Below are 18,855 nucleotides of genomic sequence, written 5' to 3'. Positions count from 1 at the left end.
TAAATATCGACTTGATCAGTCTTTGAACCTAAACTTGACCTATACTTGATCATATATAATGCATACCCCTTGAGATGATTTTTTTTATCAATATCATTTACTATTATGGATATCTAATTTCGCATAAGAAAAAATATATTGTTAATCGTTTATATACGACGAAAACATGAGAGAATCAATAATACTTTCAACCACCAAAGAGATGTTATTATTCTATAAACAACTGAATAAATACACATACAAAAATAATGACCAAGTGACCATGATATTAATAAGTCATATTTGTCTCTTACCCAACCTTAAATATTGATCACGTCTAATTCATGATGACCGAGCCAAAACAAGTGAACATGGACTAGTCATGTTCATTCCTATAACACAATGATGAATATAACTTGAGAGTAAAGTATTTCTCTATATCATATAATAAAAAAAAGTTATTTTATCCAGTAATTAAAATAATGTCACAAATCTTATTTCTACAGTTTTTAGAAACACTTGTATAAGAAATAGGAAGATAATTTATTCTAATAAAACTTTACTTAATCAAATTTCCCTTCCACTATACTATGATAAACCCACAATAACATCATCGACAAACCACAACCTTGTTTTATTCTTTCTTCTTTTATGTTGCTTTCTATAACATTCCATTACTCTTCACCGTTACTTTCTCACTTTCAATTCACTTCAATATACATAAATAATATATTATATACACACAAATAACTATATTCATAGTAACCGCCGTCACGAAATGGCGGCTATTCTTTTCATTTACGCGGCGGCGGTGGTGGTTTTGACGGTGGCGGTTGTTTCTGGATCTCCGGTGACTCTAACTCTGGAGAGAGCTTTTGCTTCGAATCATGGAGTGGAATTGAGTCATCTCAAAGCTCGAGATATGTTTCGGCATAGAAGAATTTTGCAATCTTCTAATGGTGGTGTTGTTAATTTCCCTGTTCAAGGAACTTCCAATCCTTTTGATGTTGGGTAATTGAATTCTCAAATTTTACTTTTTTCGTTGTTCATGTCTTATCTTAATAGTTAAGTTTTGGTTTCGTGTAGTTGACTCAATTGTAAAGCTTTTTGGGATTGTATTGGTTTCTGCATAGTGATTTTTTTTAATCTATTGTCACTGTTTAAAAGTTATAACCAATATTGCTTGGTCTGGTTTTGTGCCTCTCAAATTTCAACCAAATGAAAATTTGCAATTTTATCCATAAGAATCTTAAATGAGAATCAAAATAGTACCTAAAATTTGTAATGTAAAGAACTAATTTGATTAACATTTGAGATTATCGGAGTCAAAAGTTGGGATTTTTTCATTTATAATGGACTAAATTTGGAGGTGCATTCATTCTCAAAGATGAATTTGGTTCTTCACACTATGAATTCCAAAGTTGTTCTCTTTTTAATCTATAGATGTTTGAGTTTTTTCTTCCCCTTTGCATTATATCTATTTGTGCGTGTTTAAATCGGAATTAATGGGTTATTTCAGGCTCTACTTCACGAAGGTGCAGTTAGGTACTCCTCCAGTGGAATTCAATGTTCAGATTGACACTGGCAGTGATGTTCTCTGGGTTACTTGCAACCCCTGCAATGGTTGTCCACAGACAAGTGGGCTTCCGGTAAATTTAAATTTTCTCTATCTATAAATTCAATTTCATGTCTATATAACAATATTATCAATGTCGTGGGAATTTCTCATTATCATGTTTGCTGGTTTTATTACAGGTTAAACTCAATTTTTTTGACCCCACGAGTTCATCAACATCTTCGTTAATATCTTGTTCTGACCAAAGGTGCAACAGTGGAGTACAATCATCAGATGCCAGCTGTTCCAGTCAGAACAACCAGTGCTCTTACAACTTCCAATATGGGGATGGCAGCGGGACATCAGGCTATTATGTATCCGATTATATGCATTTTAGCACTCTTTTTGAGCGATCCATGAGTACAACCTCTTCAGCATCTGTAGTTTTTGGGTGAGCAGTCATCGGCCTTAAATTGTTGAATAATCATAACCATCCGTGTGTGTGTATATATATATATATCTTTATGTTTGTTGGTTTAATATTGGAAGCATTAACTTTTGTGTTGTGTTGTGGTGCAGTTGTAGCAACCAGCAGACCGGGGACTTGACAAAGGCTGATAGAGCTGTTGATGGAATATTTGGATTTGGGCAACAAGGCATGTCTGTCATCTCCCAACTCTCATCCCAAGGAATAGCTCCAGGAGTGTTCTCCCATTGTTTGAAAGGAGGTAACAGTGGTGGGGGAATACTGGTTTTGGGTGAGATCGTGGAACCAAACATAGTTTATACGCCACTTGTTCCATCACAGTAAGTTCTTTCATCAGACTGAAAATGTCAAATTTAATTTCTTACTATTGCCTAAAATTTTTTAGCGGTTTCTAGGTGATAAATCCATTATGAGGGCAATCTGAATTCTTTCACAAATGTAGCGAGTTAATGTAGATTTGTGCCTTTGTTTTTAGTAGCCTAATAATTGTATGATTGAATAAAAGTAGATGGCAAGCATTTAATACTGGAAGTCGTTTGGTGTTCTCGGCTTCTGATTATCCATCTAAGCTAGATGTTAAACTGAAGTTTCAGGTGTTTGCCCATCTTGAGCATTGAAATCACTTTATAACTTCTAGATAGGTTAGTGATGTGATTGTGACAATGGACAGCCTAAAGACAAAGATATGAGTTTGACACCTGATATTTGTTACCGATATACAGCTATGCAACAATGGATAATATGTTATTGGGTTTTGTCATCTACTGAGGTGCCTGATCTTGGAATAGTACCTTGAGCAAAGCCTATATCATTTTTAGCTAGTGGCCGATTAGGTGGTCCCACGTATTTCATACCTGAAAATGGCTAAGACTAAAAGAAGTTGAAATCAGTCCTCAGAACCCAGAAAGAAATATGTTCTACCATGAAGCAAAGTAAGATGTCATATCTGAAAATGGTTAAGACTAAAAGAAGTTGGAATCACCCCTCAGACCCCAGAAGGAAATATGTTTTAAACTTTTACCTCAATTTTTTATACAATTGAATAGGAACTGGAGAATTTGAACTTGTTATTGACAAAAGGTGTTTTGTACTGAAGCGGTTGAAATAATGTTGATCAGAAAAAGCATTTAGACTAACTGCGTCCTTTGCAATATTGCAGGCCCCATTACAATATAAATCTGCAGAGCATCTCTGTCAATGGGCAGACATTGCAAATTGATTCATCCGTTTTTGCTACATCAAACAGCAGAGGTACCATTGTTGATTCTGGAACAACTTTGGCATACCTAGCAGAAGAGGCTTATGATCCCTTTGTCAATGCGGTGAGTTTTATTTCGGTAATTCCATGTTATTCAATTGGTCAACAATAGATATTGCTTTGATGTTTCATGTATTAACTAGCAATCACAGCATTCTTTTTGTTTGCTTGGCCTGAGGTTTATCAAATATTGATGGCAAAAATTCTACTTTTATTAATGCAGATTACAGCTGCAATTCCACAGTCTGTACGACCTGTTGCTTCCAAGGGAGTTCAATGTTACCTAATTACATCCAGGTTAGGTTGAGCATTTCATCCATCTTATTTATGGATTTTTTATTTTACCCATCCACCTTTTGCTGTTTGGATGCTAAAAATTACATAATTTTGACACACTCTTTCTCTAACTCTTTCTGTCTGAACTGTGTTTAGTATCTCAGATGGTTTTCCTCAAGTAAGTCTTAATTTTGCTGGCGGCGCATCAATGGTTTTAGGAGCTCAGGACTACCTAATACAGCAGACTTCCATGGTAAGTATTCAAGATTCTGTTTTCTTCAATTTTCCAATCATTAGACTGGATTACAAGATTTCTAAAGACTTCGATTTCAAGTGGGAGTGAGGTCCATTTGACAATGGTTGAATAATTGTTGTCTATTAATCTTATTCTTTCCTTTCCTTCCACTTATCTGTCTGTTAAAAGTTGACACTGATTTTACCTTTGTTTCTAAAGGCGCATCACATGCTTTTCTTTAAGATAATGTCCAATGTAAATTTTTTATAGAACCATTTTTCCTAAGGAATATGAAACTACCCATATTATCTTTCAGTACCAACAAGCTCCCTCTGCAGTCTACACTCTTTTATATTTGGTTAAATATTGTTATTACTTATTATTATGCATTGTTAGCTCTCTTTTATGTGTATTACTATTATGAGAGAAAGAAAAAAAATAACTTTTCTTCAAAATCTCATTACATGTCATTTTCCAACTGAAATCTGGTACCTCATATCCTAGAGTTTTAGGAAAAGATATTTCATGGTGAATCCTTGGACATTGCTGCTCATAGCTTTGACGATGTGCATTTATTCTTCGTATACGTCCACCATGTTCTATCTGATTTTTATATGCTGTATGTTATCTCACTAAATACACTGGTCATCTATGCATGTTACAGGCATCAATGTGGTGTATGGGCTTTCAGAAAATCCAGGGTCAAGGGCTAACAATTTTAGGAGGTACTGTATGAGTTTGAACACTTCAGTCTTTAGGTCATATATTCCATGTTTTGTTGGCGATATCTTTCAAGGATACATAAAATAAGTTTTGCTTCAGATTGAGGCTCAACTCAAAAATTTGAAGTGAATGCATACAGAAAATATTGTTACATCAATTAGAATTTTCTGCCCGCGGATGCTATAGTATCGTAATATAACCCCTTTCAGTTTTTAACTTCTTCCCCCACCTTTGCTCTGAACAATTATCGCCGATGTTGGGGTTTAGTATTCCATACTCAACCTGCTAGAATATCAATTTAAAATGTTGTTCCTAATTCTTAAATTATTTTTATTCAATGTTATCTTTTTGTGGAGAGCATGATACTGACAATGTCTCATAATTTTCTTACAGACCTTGTATTAAAGGACAAAATTATTGTTTATGATTTGGCTGGTCAACGTGTTGGATGGGCTAAATATGACTGTAAGTTTCATCTGTACTGCTAGAACACAAGTTACTGGTTTTTTCACTCCAACCAATAGTGTTTTTATTTGTTACTTGTCATGTTCTTCTGAGGCTTGATGCAGCAAAGAATAGAAGCCAACTTTGTTGTCTAGTCACTAGTATAATGATAAGTGTGATAAGGCCAATTTGAGGACTCCAACTGGTCTTTTTTTTTTCTTTCGAAAAATGAATCTTGAGCAGGATCCTTCAATTTCTTGAACCAAGGAGGAACTAATTCTTTATATTTAACATTATATTCTGATGCTGTTCTATTTGAATTCATAATATAGGTTCTTTATCGGTTAATGTCTCCGCAACAACGGGCACGGACAGAAGCGAATTTGTTAATGCTAGAGTGCGAAGTAGAAGCACTTCTTTGCAAGATGAACTTCACAAGTTGACAAAGATGGGGCTTTTGGCTTTCTTCCTGCACATAACACTGATTTTCTGCTCTGTTTTATAGCATAATATATACATTATGAGGAGATAGAGCTAATAGCATTCTTTTGCTTTTTATATATACCCTCTTGCCAGTACATATTTTGTAATATTTGGCAAGAGCACATTATTTTAAGTGATGCTTGTGCCTCTTTTCTGCACAATAGGTTTGTCCCTTTTAGCTTCAGGTGATTCTATGTTACTTGTATCAGTCATTTAGAATCAGATCATTTCTCTTGCTTCTGGCACCATTGTAAATTATCTTACAGAACTACTTATTGAATCTCTAAGATACATGTTCTACAATGAGTGTTTTTTCCCTCTATTTAACTAAGCTTGTTTTTTTCCACATAATCATTGTTTGAAATTACTCACCAACACATGCACACAAGTTGATATATTTTTTGGGTACTACTACCAAGTGTATCCCCTCACCTTTTTGGATAAGGAATTAATCCCTTTTGGGGTTTGTGGTTGCCTCTTCCAACAAGTGTCGCTCCCAAGAATCGAAATCTCGACCTTGAGGATTCAGTGGCGCCTTACACCAGTATCAGTATATTTTGGTTGCATTAAAAGGAAAATGAATAAGCTGAATAAGACTACACAGGTTTTAAATTCTTCTCTACCTTTTAGTAATGATAAACATGCATTTTTTTCATGATGACTCTATAATGTATCTAAAATTTTAACAACACCTTCTAATTACAAAGTGAAAGGTGGAGTTTCACACATGCAGTATAAAACCATATCAACAATGAGTGTAAAACAAAAAATTCCATTCCAAATTTCCAATATTTATTTATTTATTTATACATGCTTATGATCTCTACTTTTTAGAAGGAAATCACATGTCAACTATGATCAATATGCATTTTTGGAATGTGTCTAGAGAATGTGTTGAAATTTTCACAACACCTTCAAATTACATAGTGGGAGAAGTTTTACATGTGAGAGTTGAATATGATAAATTAAAATAATGATTTTTATAATAAAACAAACATAAATTTGGTGACATGATTTGAAATAATTGTAAATGAATTTGAATTATACCATTGATTGAGAAAGAACTCAAAGAAGCAATGATAATGGATTTTTAATCATAAGGGTGAGGAATATCATTATTACCTTCAAAAATCAAAATCTCATTTTGGAAGAAAGAACTCTCACACTTGAAGCTTAAAGATGCAAACTTTGCATTTCTGGTGAGTTTCCCATTTGGTTAACTATCCAAACCCAGTGTTAATCGATATTACTTTAACTTAATTGATCATTATTTTATTATTTTATTTTATAAATTATTATTTGTTCAAGAGAAATGAAAATAAACAATTGCAATTACTAGTGAATTAGTTATTTTTTATTTTATCATTATAACAAAACATTATAGTGTTGTTCGATTTATGTGGCCAACCCAGTTACTGAGATTAAGTTTTGATTGTTGTTGGTGTATTTTTCAATGTTGTTATGCCTGTAAGGTTTGGTGAATAAAAAACAAAAAGCACTGGCTTTTTTTATTCTCTTCTGCTCTAATTATATTATGCATTACACAACCTGAAAGCCATTTTGATACTGTGATTGTGTATGAAGATTTTGTGACTATGGTTCTGTAATATGTGCTATGAGTTTTTGAGTTCATATGCTGGGTTTTTTTAATTTTTATTTTATGTTTAATGTTGTGATGCACCCTCTGGTTGCATGTTTTTGTTGGTGTAAAATTTTGAGAGTTGAGACTTGTTTCATTGACTGATGCAATTTCTATTTCAAGCTTGTAATAAACTCTATTTGCATTGTTCTTGAGCTGGTTCAGATTTGTTATGCAACTTTGATATGATAGTAGAACTGTAGAACAGAGCTTTTGTAATTGAAGGGGTACAACATGGAAAGTCCCCATTCTGTTAACAGTCCAAGAAGAACTCTTAGTCTGTCAAAACAACGAAGGGAGGGCAACCGTGTCCTTTCTTGACCCCGACGACAAAAATCCTGGCTTTGGACTGTCCGGAGATCGTGGCCCTAAGCCTTCTGAAGTTTATGGATTTGTAGGATCCATAACTACTGTTTCTGCTATAGGTCTAGTTTGCTATCCTCACTATCCTGCTTTTTCACAAATTAAAATTGGTTAAGTTTTTACAGGTCAATGATCATGATTTTCGATAGAGCATTATAACATCGTTCGATCCATGTAGCCGACTTCACCTAGTGCCCAAAGGCTTGGTTCTTGTTGTCGTCGTCATCGTCCCCGTCGTTGTCTCTATAGTTGATTTAGCTGGAATTCTCGAGTATCTTAGGCTATTTCCATTATCTAAGTGCTCTGGGTTAATGTGTTTGCTTTGCTAGGCTTAAGGCTACATTTTTCATGCATCAATTGACTTCTTCCGTAAAAGTGAATGCAGTCGGAACTGTTTAAAGTTCAGACCGTTGTTCTGGACTTCAGGGCATTCATTGGTTTGTCACCCATTTAGACGAGTCGTGTACGAAAATCTGAAATGGCAATTCCCTTAAAACAAAGGATTTTAATGCAACATTTGTGGAGGTTCTCTGTTTTTTCATACCTTGAGACTTTAGTTGTAGGCTTGGATATTCTTTAGTTTTGCTTGTAAGCTGTTACATGAAATTTTGAATTAGAGTGAAAATAAACAGGAGTAGGAATTTACCTTGAAGCAACATTCATTCTATCCAACCATGTTTTCATTTGATGTTCATAAGACATGTCATGATTATATTCTTGTTTTCCTTTTTGAATAGTTATTTTCTTGGTATGGGCATATATACCAGAATCATGGCTACAACCTACTGGTGTCTCTTACTACCCTAGCAGGTTAGACAGCTCGACTCGTGTTAATATTTGTAGTTTTCGCAATTATCAGGGTCCTGTAGCATATGTAATTGTTTGAGTGCATGAAACACAAAATTTTCATCGCGAAAACATTCTTGGGGTGTCAATTTAAGGTTGTACAAATGTAAAACCAGTTAAGGTGCTTGAAACAGGTGTAGTGAGATCTTCAATTAAGCTGTTATATGGAGAACGACTGCAAATCAACTGTGGCTTAATTATGAAATTTGTGGAAAACGATGCGAATCAACTACGCGTGAAAAAAAGTTCTGAAACAATTTCAGCAACTTCTGCTTTTCAGGTATTGGGCTCTAGTAGTACCAACTTATTTGATGATGACCATTGTCTTAGCAGTGGTATTCTACATTAGCCTTAACTTCATTTCAATGCTTCCTCCTGCATCTAAATATACAGTTTTCGATGAGTTCGATGCTGACATCTTTAGCGATACAGGTCTAGTTAATTTTTTGTAACCATATGCTATTGCTATATGACTTACTAAGCTTATTGAACATGTGAATACTTTTGTCTGTTTATTTTTCGGCATTAAACAGTCCTTTTCGTTGAAGCAAAGTCATTTTTCGTAAGGCTTCACTGTCAGGATGTACTGCGTTTTCAGCTAATGTTTTCCAATGGCTGATATCGACATTTCTTTGCTCAGATGGACTCAGTAGGGATCGTTCGAGTCCTGATTTCTCACTAGATCGAGACGAGAAACCTATCGAGCCCATATCAGACATTGGTATCGACAGAATCTATGATATTATGTTCAGTATTTCAACCTGACAATCATATACCGGTTTCCAATTTCACGATGGAAATTGCCTCCTACTGGTGCCTGCTGTTATGTCATGTCGCGAGAGGGTATAGTGGTTAGAAGTGAATTGATATAGTTAGTCTTGTGAAAGAATGAATGAATGAATTTGATTGTGTTAGAGTTCATTTTTAATGATTACAGGAAAAATACTTGAAAGCAATGCAGTCTTGTAAGACATGAAAATGGTAAGGAGAACACAACTATGTAAAGCTTAAGAGTAATGTATTGTTCAATGCAATTTTCATGTTCACTATGTATACTGAATAGTTCAATTGAAGACTAATAAGTCAATTTTTTAAAATATAGACAATTTATGATCCAAATCATTGGTGAATTCATTTTTCAGTTTGATTTTTAAAATATTTGTAATAACTCATGGAAAATGACATACTTATTTTCTAATTAGATAATATTATTGATGTTTGGTTAAACTACACATTTATCCTCTTAAAAAAATTAAAATAATCTTCAAAGCCCTTAATAAATAATTTCCGAAGTATTTTAAATTGTGTTCATGAGTGTGGTTACTAGAAAATATTTTTGAAAACGATGCTATCTAATTCAGCCTAATATAGTTGCGTTGCGATTTGATAAATGTGGTCCAATATAGTTATATTATGGCATGATATTGTGATTCAATGTTACATTGCAATTACATTTGTAATGTTATACAATGATTGTAATATTGTGTCTGCGTGATGGAGTAAGCTTGTGTGTAATCTTTTTATTTTTTGGTTATTCTTCTTATAGAATCCTAAATAACATCAAAATATGTAAGGCACAAAAATCTATAAGGATTCATTAAAAAAAATAGAATGATTTTTTTATATTTTTAAATAGAAAACAATTGATTTTTTTAATTTGGCTTCAAGTAATTTTTAAAAGGGGCTTCAGAATATTATTTCCATAACTCAAATATATTTTATTTTTTCATAAAATAAAAACAAAAAAAAGATGCAAAAGAAGGTTTACATATTTATTTTTTTACACAAACAAGGAACTACTTATACAAAGGTGAAGTGAAATTGATTCCAAAAGAGAGTAACAACATCAAATTGAAATCGAAGAAAATGCTACGTTTGAAGCGATTAACGCCAAAATATTCTTATCTCAGAGATTCAATTGTACCCATCACTCATCATGAGAACTTCAATTATCCACTTCCCTCTCACCATTTGTCTCGCTTCACCTCTAAACGATTCCTCGATATTTACCAGGTTTGCTCATTAAACCACCCCTTTTTCTTTTTTCTCATTTGGGTTTTCTTAAATTGTGTTAAAGATCGTAACTTTGAATCCATTTTGTTGGAATAATTGATTTTTTTGTAGTTTGCAAATAAGGCAGCGATTCAGAAGGAACGTGCTCGAATGTAAGTTCATTTCTTTTATTTTTGAAGTTAAGCTCTGTGGATAAACGAAAATTCAAATTTAGTCTCTAAAAACTTAAATGATGATAAAAAATCAAAATAGTCATTCAATGGGTCTCTCTAATTTTTGTTGTTGTGGAAAATGACTAATTTGATTGGTATTTGAGATTTTTGTGGGCCAAGTTTAGATTTTTCATGTTTTTTGACAAATTTTAGTAGGTGCATTTTTTCATGGTTGAATTTGGGTATTCACTCTTGGATTTTTTTGGAGGGGTTTGTGGAAAAAATTTTATGTTGTAGTTTAATGTAAGTGTTATTAGTGAGTGATCTTATGTGGGGTTTTGTGCAGTCATGATGAAATGAATAGGGGGTTGGTCACTGAAATGGCTGAGCTCAAGCAACATGGTGGTAAGGTAAAACAATTATCACAAGATAATGAGATTCATTGCATTGCATTGCATTTTATTTGCTTATATTATGACTACTATATATATATACATGAATGCCATTTGATTTATTACGTATCAGTGTTTGGTGTGTAGATAGAATATGATGTAACTATGCTCCATTTTTTAATCTCAAATCATGTTCTGTTTCTGTTTGTAAAATATATTCTGACACCTCTACCATATGCTTCCTTTTATTACATATTTCTTTTGATTGTGGTATAAAGGTAGGATTCAAATGCTTAGTTCATGTTTTTTATTTCAATTATGGTCTCATAAGCTAAACTAAATTCCTGAAAATGCCCTATTGCGTAATATTAGCTGTGCTAAGCTGAATGGGTCCATGTGAGTTCTAGGTGTCTGATTTCTCTGCTAGGTTAACCTCAAAAATAGTCAGTTGACTGTATCATTGTTATCAATTTATACGTTTCATTATCTAATAAGCGTGTGGCTGGTAGGTTAGACTCAAGGCACATCTTGGGTGTACCAGATACAAGTATGACACTTTTATCTGTGGTTTGTGTAGATCGCTGAAGCAAATAAAGTGCTAATACCGGCAATTTCAGCTACGAAGTTTCCTGATTTGGAAGTCAACTTCTCAAATGGTAGAACAATGAAGCTTCCTATCCGAATTTCTGATGTAGTTGATGTTGACAAATCATCTGTCCCCAAGGCGTCTTTGGTTTGTCTTTCATTTCGAGCAAACTCCCAGGTTATATATTATGCAGTGTGTTGTAAACGTAAAGATATTAAAATGAAATTTATTATGTTTACATAAAAAAGGAGTATTATGGTGTTGTTCGATTCATGTAGTTGACTCCACCTAGTGGGATTAAGACTTGGTTGTTGTATATAAAAAAAAAGAGTTCTATTGTCGCATTGTGTGCTCATCTCAATGCATCCAACACCAACCATGTATGTCTTAAATGGTTAATACATCTGATGATATCATTTCTTTTAGTCTTACAATTCAATTGGAAAGCTGCACATTATCTGCTATCTGTTGTCCACTGTGAAGGGGATATAAATATCATTAGAGAAAACAATGTAAATGAAAAAAGATGATAGAATGGAAGGTAGCAAAAAAGTGCAATGAAAAACTACTTTATTTGTATTCTTACTGAGCTAAGTTTTCAATTCAACCTATAGCCCTAAACTATCCTTGTTTTGGCCTTTGAAATCACTTATTTATTGCTAAAATCATAGCATTTCCTTCTGTATAGAATTTTATCCCCTAAGAAGTATCTTTTGCACCTTTGGATCATTGAACAAGTGATAAAGGAAATATTATATGGTATATTCATTGCATTGTTTGGTTATGGTTTTTTAATTTCGTTTGGTTTTGGCTTAATGTTGCTGCAATAAGCTTCTTTCTTTATCCTTATCAGGAAATGATAAATTCTTGGAGTGTGCCCTTTGTTGAAACTTTTAGTAAATCAGAAGGTGTTCATTTATATCAGGTAATCATCTATTTTAGTAAATCCTCATATGCATAGTTTCCAGTGTTTGAACTTCTGTGGAAAAAGTTGCATAGCCTTTTATCATCCTGGTGCCGAGCATTTTTCCGCAGGACCTCCCCTACAGTATCGTCACCGCAGTAGAGTTTAACCACCAAGTTCGGGATGGATTGGTGTGGTTGTTGCAATTGACATTTTTTTTGCATGTGTTTGAGTTTGACAGAAGGTAGTTAAGGTACTTATAGAAGTGTTTAGTAGGTTGCCATGGAAGTTGAAAGCTACTACAATTTTTTTAAAAAGATTTTCCATTTTATTCTAAAATTTATCTTGGTCCACAAATCTTTTAGACTCTTCTGGTTTAGCTTATTGAAGAGAGACTGAGATTTTTATACTGAAAATTACAATTGGTATACTACTTCCAGGCTGTGCCAGACTTTATACAAATCTCAAGCTCGGCCAAGCCAGTATTTTTTTGGTATAACCAAGTGTATCCCCTCACCCTATGAGTAAGGAACTAATCTCTTCCAAAAGGTGTGTGACTGCTCCTCCCAACATGTGCCGCTCTTAGGAATTGAACCTTTATCATTTTGGTCTATTTGGGGATCCTATAGGGCTTTACACAACTATACTAACGCCTTGTTAGTTGGTCAAACCAGTATAACGGATGAATTTGAGACCAAATCTCATTTTTCCTGGGGCCGGGCTTAGATCAGTTTTAGTTGGAAATTGGAATGTGAAATATCATCTCTCTTTTGTAGGACATCTTGGATTTTAGTTTGGTAGTTTGTAAATATTACTTTTTTAAGAGTTGGTCTTCATATTGGATGTCAATAAATATATCTAATAGTGGTAAGTTCTTTCTGTTTCCACATTTGAATGGTCAAATACAAGTTCGTAATGAAGCATTTATAATTGTTGTCAGGTATCCCTTATAGATTCATGGCTTTTATCTCGGTATCCTTTAAAGCGTTTCCTTCTTTGGACAATGAAGAAGCCTAATCATGATGAAACCAAGGATACACTTCAGAGGCAGATGGTATATTCATTTGGTGACCACTATTATTTCCGAAAAGAACTAAGGATACTGAATACCCTTACAGGGTATAATCCTTTTTCCTTGCTTATTCAATTCATGGTTAGCCAAGTTTTGAAGTGTAGTATTTAACAGTTCAACTTCATAGGTACATCTTTCTGCTTGATAATTTTGGTAGAGTAAGATGGCAAGGCTTCGGATTGGCGACAAAAGATGAAGTGTCTTCCCTTATTTCTTGCACATCACTTCTTATGAATGAGTAATGAGGTAAGACCAAAACTCTCTCTTTTTGATGACTTATTATACCTTGCTGCATTTACTTCTTAGTAAGTAAAAATAAGTCTTGAAATCATTTTTTTGGCTACTCATTCTTATTTGTTTTGTTTAGGATTAGTTACTCTATAGGTTCCTAATTTTTTTTGGGAAATTCAAGTGCTTTAAAAGTTTATAATTTGGTCCTCCAACTTATAAAAAATTGTAAATGACCCTATCATACTCACAAACCTATGTAATTTTCCCAAAACAATAGAGACCTATTTGAACTTTTCTGACTTCAAGGAGCTAAGAGTCGGCAATTAGATGGATCACCTAATAGAAACTTAAGAGAATCCTAATGAAGATGTGCGTCTAACGGAAACTTAAGAGTCTCTTTGCGAGTTAGTTTTTGAAGATAATGGAGGAAAAGGAAAGACATGTGAGTCATGAAATACATTTGGGAGATAATTATTCTCTTTCTGTTCATTCTCCTCCAAAACCCAACTCACAAAGGGACCATAAGGGTTCATTTGTGAGTTGAGTTTTGGAGGGGAATGAAATATTTCAGAATCATCTGATAAATATATTTCATGACTCTCAAGTTTTTTCCTTTCCCTACCCCTCCAAATTCCAACTCCCAAGCATAACATAAGAGAACCCAATTAAAGATGTGTGCAAGGGAATCAATTCTAAATTTTATTAGTTGAAAATTCCCTCAGAGCATAGGGGGAATTCCCTCAAAGTTCAAAAACCTACTTAGTACATAGTAGTTAAACCTTTTATTTATAATATCTTAATTATTATTTACGTATAGTTTTTTTTCTTTATGTACATTGGTGCTTGGTCACTCTTATATTCTGATCTATAATAAACCTTTCAGGCATTTATGGAGGTACTATTTTGTTGGAGACCCAAAACTGTAACCCATGGAAGAAGCTACTTGGGGATATGAACTTCATTTTTATTTATTTATTTATTTGGGTACATGTAATTTTTTGTTTTATACTTCCTACCACCAACTATGGGATGATATAGATTTTACACTTGTTGTTTAAGCAATTCTATTTCTTGAATTGCACTAAAATGTTTATGCCTTTCATGTCTGTAATATAAATTATAATTAAATACCTGAACAAATGGTTTACAGGTTAAAATTTAAAAAATAAAATTCATGACTTGGACCAATATAATAAAAAAACGTGTCTAAGGAATCGTGATATAGAGTGTGTTCCTAGCACTTGTTATAAATATTTGATGTTAAAAAGGCATTATTATTTTAAGCATGAGATCATTAACTCATGATTCTATTTAATTATCCATAATTCCATATACCTATATGTATGATGAAAAATATGATGTACAATTCGTTGTAGAAATTCCATATACCTATATGTATGTTACTAAAGATTAAACAACTTCATTTTTTTTATAGATAAATGTTGGTACGTCAGCATTTTATAATGAGTAAGAATTGAACTTTCAACTTCTTTATCATTTCACTCCCTAAACTCTCTCTTATTACTTTTATTACTTTATGATTCCTTACAAAGACTCCATTTAAATGATAAGCTAGTGTTTTTGATTGAAGCATAATGGTTTCGAGTTCAGGATAGTTTCAAGTTAGGATTAGATAAGCACAAATTCAACTCCAATCTACCACGTTACCATCACTATTTCGATTACTATATAACATACAATAGTTAATTACTATTTCATTATTTTATTATATTTTAACTTATAAGTTTTTTCTTTGTTATCCTAGTATATTGTTTCTTTAAAAAAAATCAGCAAACATAAAATATTTTATTAGGGGTATCACGAATACTCCAAACGAAAGTTAGAAGGCTGGCATGGATTTGTATAAAGGATTTTTTTCAGGAACATTATTTTTGGAAATCAATAAGTTTCAAAAAAAATTAATTAATAGATTAGCTACTCGGAAATATTCGGAAATCATCGAACATCAACTGAAAATATCAAAGTGACAACTCCAAAATATTAATTTTTTTATTATAAGAAATTCTTATTTTATTTTTTCTTTAAAGAGATTGGAGCGCACTTTCAAGCAGTATCGTTAAAACTGAACCGATTATCAAACTGGTTAGGATATTGATATATTGATACAATCATTTAACCAGTGATTCAGTAATTAAACCGCATGTCGGTTAAACCAAACATATCAGCTTATATTTATATATATATATATATATATATATATATAAACATGTAACAAAAAAAATTCAAATAAGTAGATACTCAAATTTATAATCTATATCATAATCTACTCAAAATTCACATGAACAAACAATTTCAGACTTTAACAAATTCAAAGTCTAAATTACAAAACATATATCAATCCAAAAGTATCACTTAACAAGTATCACTTAACAAACGCAAAATATAAACAAATGACACAAGTTCATAATTCACCCTACAAAATAAATAAGTTTTGAGTTTTAACATTTAACATCAATGAGCCAATGTTGTATCATATTAATGTTCCATTTTTGCATCAAATCCTATATTTAGACGGTTGACTCCAAGATTACAAAATGTCACTGAGATTGCACATCAATGTTAGAAACCAAAATGTGTAATCCACTTATGTCTTGGAAGCATGTGCCTTGGAGTGTTGAAGAATGGTTGGAAAGAGGGGTCACAATGTAATGAGTTTTTAAGTTTTTTTTAAAAAAAAATATGTTTATAAACCGGTTGGTTTAGTCAAATTCCGGGCCGGTTCACCGATTTTGACCAATTTTGATACTTAGTCAGTTCAACATCCATACCATATCGGTTAGGGGTCCAGTTCGCCAATTTTCTGGTCAAACGTCACGATACAGTTTTTACATCACTGTTTTAAAGGTTTTATTTGAATATAAGGATTCACATTTGTGTCACAAAATTTAACCAACTAAATATATCCATTCATTATGAAATTTGAAACTAAGTAAAATAAAAAAAAAAATTATTAGATTTTTTATAAAGAAATCATTTGTGAATATAGGTGTGTATTTTACATTTTGACCAATAATATCAAGTCAAACAATGAATGTTCTAATGAGAAATTAAATATTAAATTGAAGACTATGCATTAATGAAATTATAAGGAAAGTTTTTTACTAATATTAAATTTTACCAATTGATCATAAAAATATTGAATTTTACAATCAAATACCAACGGTCTAGAATTCATCAATATGAGGTAAGTTACCAAATAGGATTTGGAGGAGGGCGTTAGTAACATAAATATTCTATCCACACTATTTTATATTATATATGAAACATTCATTTCATTAATGGTTAATAACTTATTTTCTAATTTATTTTTTAATATTGGGATATTTTGTAGAGTAAATTATACTGATATCATCCGAGTAGTGAAATTATACAAACTACATCTCTATTTTTTAAATATACACAAACTACATCTAATTATATACATACATTACACTTACTAACCTTATAAGAGTGGTAAGTGCAATTTCTTACACAAAAATTGTGATGAGTATAATTAAGTCAAACAAAACATGATATATTATGAAGACAAATCAAATTAATATAAAAGTCAATGTATATTCATCATTTTTGGTTCGTTAGAAAATACATGAATAATTCTGAGGTGTTTAAATCTCTCATATACTATACTGTAACTAACCAAAATAATAAATAGATATCGATCATTATACTATTTGAACTTGTCTTCACAATATATTATATTTTGTTTTAATTAATTACATTATTCACCATTTTTTTGTTAAAAAATTACACTTGAGTAGTCAGTATAATATGTATATATATAATTATGAATGATTTATATAAATTAAAAAAAATAATTTGTATAATTTTACTGAAACTCAGAAAGTATCCATATAATATATACATATTTCTCAATCATTGGCAAATATAACCCTACACCCTCTAGCTTCAATAAAAACAGATAAATAGAACAACACAAGGTCTTTCAACAACATAGTCCAAATATACTAATCAACACCAAAAGGTGCCAATTCCATCACTCTCTATCTCTCTTTTTCAATATCTTACCTTTCTTATATTAAACATAGCTAGAGTTTGAATTACTCCTATACCTTATACATATACATTATTTGCTGTTGCTTATTTGCTTATAACTTTGTTTATTTTTGTTATCATTAGTGAACCAAAATGACTATTGGATCAATAGAGAAACAAGGTGCTGAAGAAAGTGAAGGAGATATGAAGCATGAAGCTATAGAAGAATGCAAAACACCAACTAGGTCAAGTAACCAGATACCAGCCATTCTGACATGCCCACCTGCACCAAGAAAAAAGAAAAGGGAAAAATTATCAGCATTTGAGTTGAGTTTCTTTGAAGATATAAATGCTGAAGAGATTGATGTTTTCTTCAAATCTATGTATGAGTTTACTAGGGCTAATAAGAAATGTAAAAGTATATGATCATAGTCATTATTCTGATTACTTTTGCTGGGTAAGTGTGGTAATATTAATAATGTTCATTTCCATTTCAGAGACTGTGATGTGGAAAAAAGAAAGTTCATGCTAATAAATTTGTTTCTTCTTCTTTCAATAGTATATATATATATATATATATATATATCATAGTTTGTAATATGGCTATTTCTTTTTTATCAGCAATAGATTGTAACATAGAGTGGCACAAGTGTGTCTGAAAGTAGATTTTCTACCCTCTTTACAACGTTTTATATTTTAGCCTCCGTCAACCAATAATTTTTTAGAGAATGTTAATAAGTACTTTTAAATATATGCTACTCCCATTTGTATTTGTATTTCTTAAGCAAATGATTATGACGCACAAATCTTACTTTTCTTTATTCATAAATAACTAATTCAAATAGTGAGTGAGTGCCTCATTATCTAAGTTTCAAATACTCAGCCATTAAAATTGGATTACGATGATAAAGGTTTATATATTAATATTTATTGTACCACTAGTTATATAAAATTGCACTCATCTTATTTTATTTGTCTTATTTTAATATATTTTGAATCGTTCAATATAATTGATTTCATATTATAGGATTTAATGAAGACCGAAATATTCACTAATCACTACATACAAAGCATAATATTTGAAAGCATGAAAAGAAGGGTGGACACCAATGTGTAGAAAATTTCTTGTTTTAAAGACTTATGATTGATCAAAAAATTATAAATTATTAAATTTTAATATAAACTTATTATGTTTTGAATAAT

The 18,855-nt window shown here is 32.0% G+C and overlaps 2 protein-coding genes and 1 pseudogene across 7 annotated transcripts; all 3 read left to right on the top strand.

The window, feature by feature from the left end:
• Positions 558 to 5,743, top strand: LOC109351129 (aspartic proteinase-like protein 2). 2 transcript variants are annotated; one of them, XM_019592490.1, is made up of 11 exons: positions 558 to 691; positions 726 to 990; positions 1,499 to 1,628; positions 1,735 to 1,985; positions 2,114 to 2,341; positions 3,181 to 3,343; positions 3,503 to 3,576; positions 3,712 to 3,808; positions 4,455 to 4,515; positions 4,907 to 4,978; positions 5,290 to 5,743. In XM_019592490.1, exons 1-11 carry the CDS (start codon positions 631 to 633, stop codon positions 5,460 to 5,462), a joined length of 1,575 nt encoding a protein of 524 aa, XP_019448035.1. In that variant the 5' UTR covers positions 558 to 630; the 3' UTR covers positions 5,463 to 5,743. The 2 variants fall into 2 exon arrangements, with proteins under 2 accessions (XP_019448035.1, XP_019448036.1); XM_019592491.1 differs by having other exon boundaries at positions 558 to 990.
• Positions 6,930 to 9,236, top strand: LOC109350992 (annotated as a pseudogene).
• Positions 10,062 to 14,940, top strand: LOC109351127. Of its 5 annotated transcripts, XR_002108185.1 has the most exons (10): positions 10,155 to 10,301; positions 10,413 to 10,453; positions 10,800 to 10,863; positions 11,423 to 11,608; positions 12,285 to 12,356; positions 13,276 to 13,454; positions 13,535 to 13,653; positions 13,775 to 13,796; positions 14,493 to 14,549; positions 14,587 to 14,940. XR_002108185.1 is itself a non-coding variant. In XM_019592487.1 (9 exons), exons 1-7 carry the CDS (start codon positions 10,155 to 10,157, stop codon positions 13,647 to 13,649), a joined length of 804 nt encoding a protein of 267 aa, XP_019448032.1. In that variant the 3' UTR covers positions 13,650 to 13,653; positions 14,522 to 14,549; positions 14,587 to 14,940. The 5 variants fall into 5 exon arrangements, 4 of the variants coding, with proteins under 4 accessions (XP_019448031.1, XP_019448032.1, XP_019448033.1 ...); XM_019592487.1 differs by lacking the exon at positions 13,775 to 13,796 and having other exon boundaries at positions 14,522 to 14,549; XM_019592488.1 differs by having other exon boundaries at positions 14,493 to 14,940.

Source organism: Lupinus angustifolius, chromosome LG06 (genome assembly GCF_001865875.1).
Source record: "Lupinus angustifolius cultivar Tanjil chromosome LG06, LupAngTanjil_v1.0, whole genome shotgun sequence".
Classification (NCBI taxonomy): domain Eukaryota; kingdom Viridiplantae; phylum Streptophyta; class Magnoliopsida; order Fabales; family Fabaceae; genus Lupinus; species Lupinus angustifolius.
Note: the sequence above shows the minus strand (reverse complement) of the source record. Positions and strands in the feature narration are given on the sequence as shown.

Excerpts from the sequence above, each read along its gene's own strand:
- LOC109351129 (XM_019592490.1), top strand. The coding sequence starts at position 631 with ATGTTGCTTTCTATAACATTCCATTACTCTTCACCGTTACTTTCTCAC. Across the intron at positions 4,516-4,906 it reads AGGGCTAACAATTTTAGGAG|ACCTTGTATTAAAGGACAAA; the intron begins GTACTGTATGAG and ends ATTTTCTTACAG. Across the intron at positions 4,979-5,289 it reads TGGATGGGCTAAATATGACT|GTTCTTTATCGGTTAATGTC; the intron begins GTAAGTTTCATC and ends TTCATAATATAG.
- LOC109351127 (XM_019592486.1), top strand. The coding sequence starts at position 10,155 with ATGCTACGTTTGAAGCGATTAACGCCAAAATATTCTTATCTCAGAGAT. Across the intron at positions 10,302-10,412 it reads GATTCCTCGATATTTACCAG|TTTGCAAATAAGGCAGCGAT; the intron begins GTTTGCTCATTA and ends ATTTTTTTGTAG. Across the intron at positions 10,864-11,422 it reads TCAAGCAACATGGTGGTAAG|ATCGCTGAAGCAAATAAAGT; the intron begins GTAAAACAATTA and ends TGGTTTGTGTAG.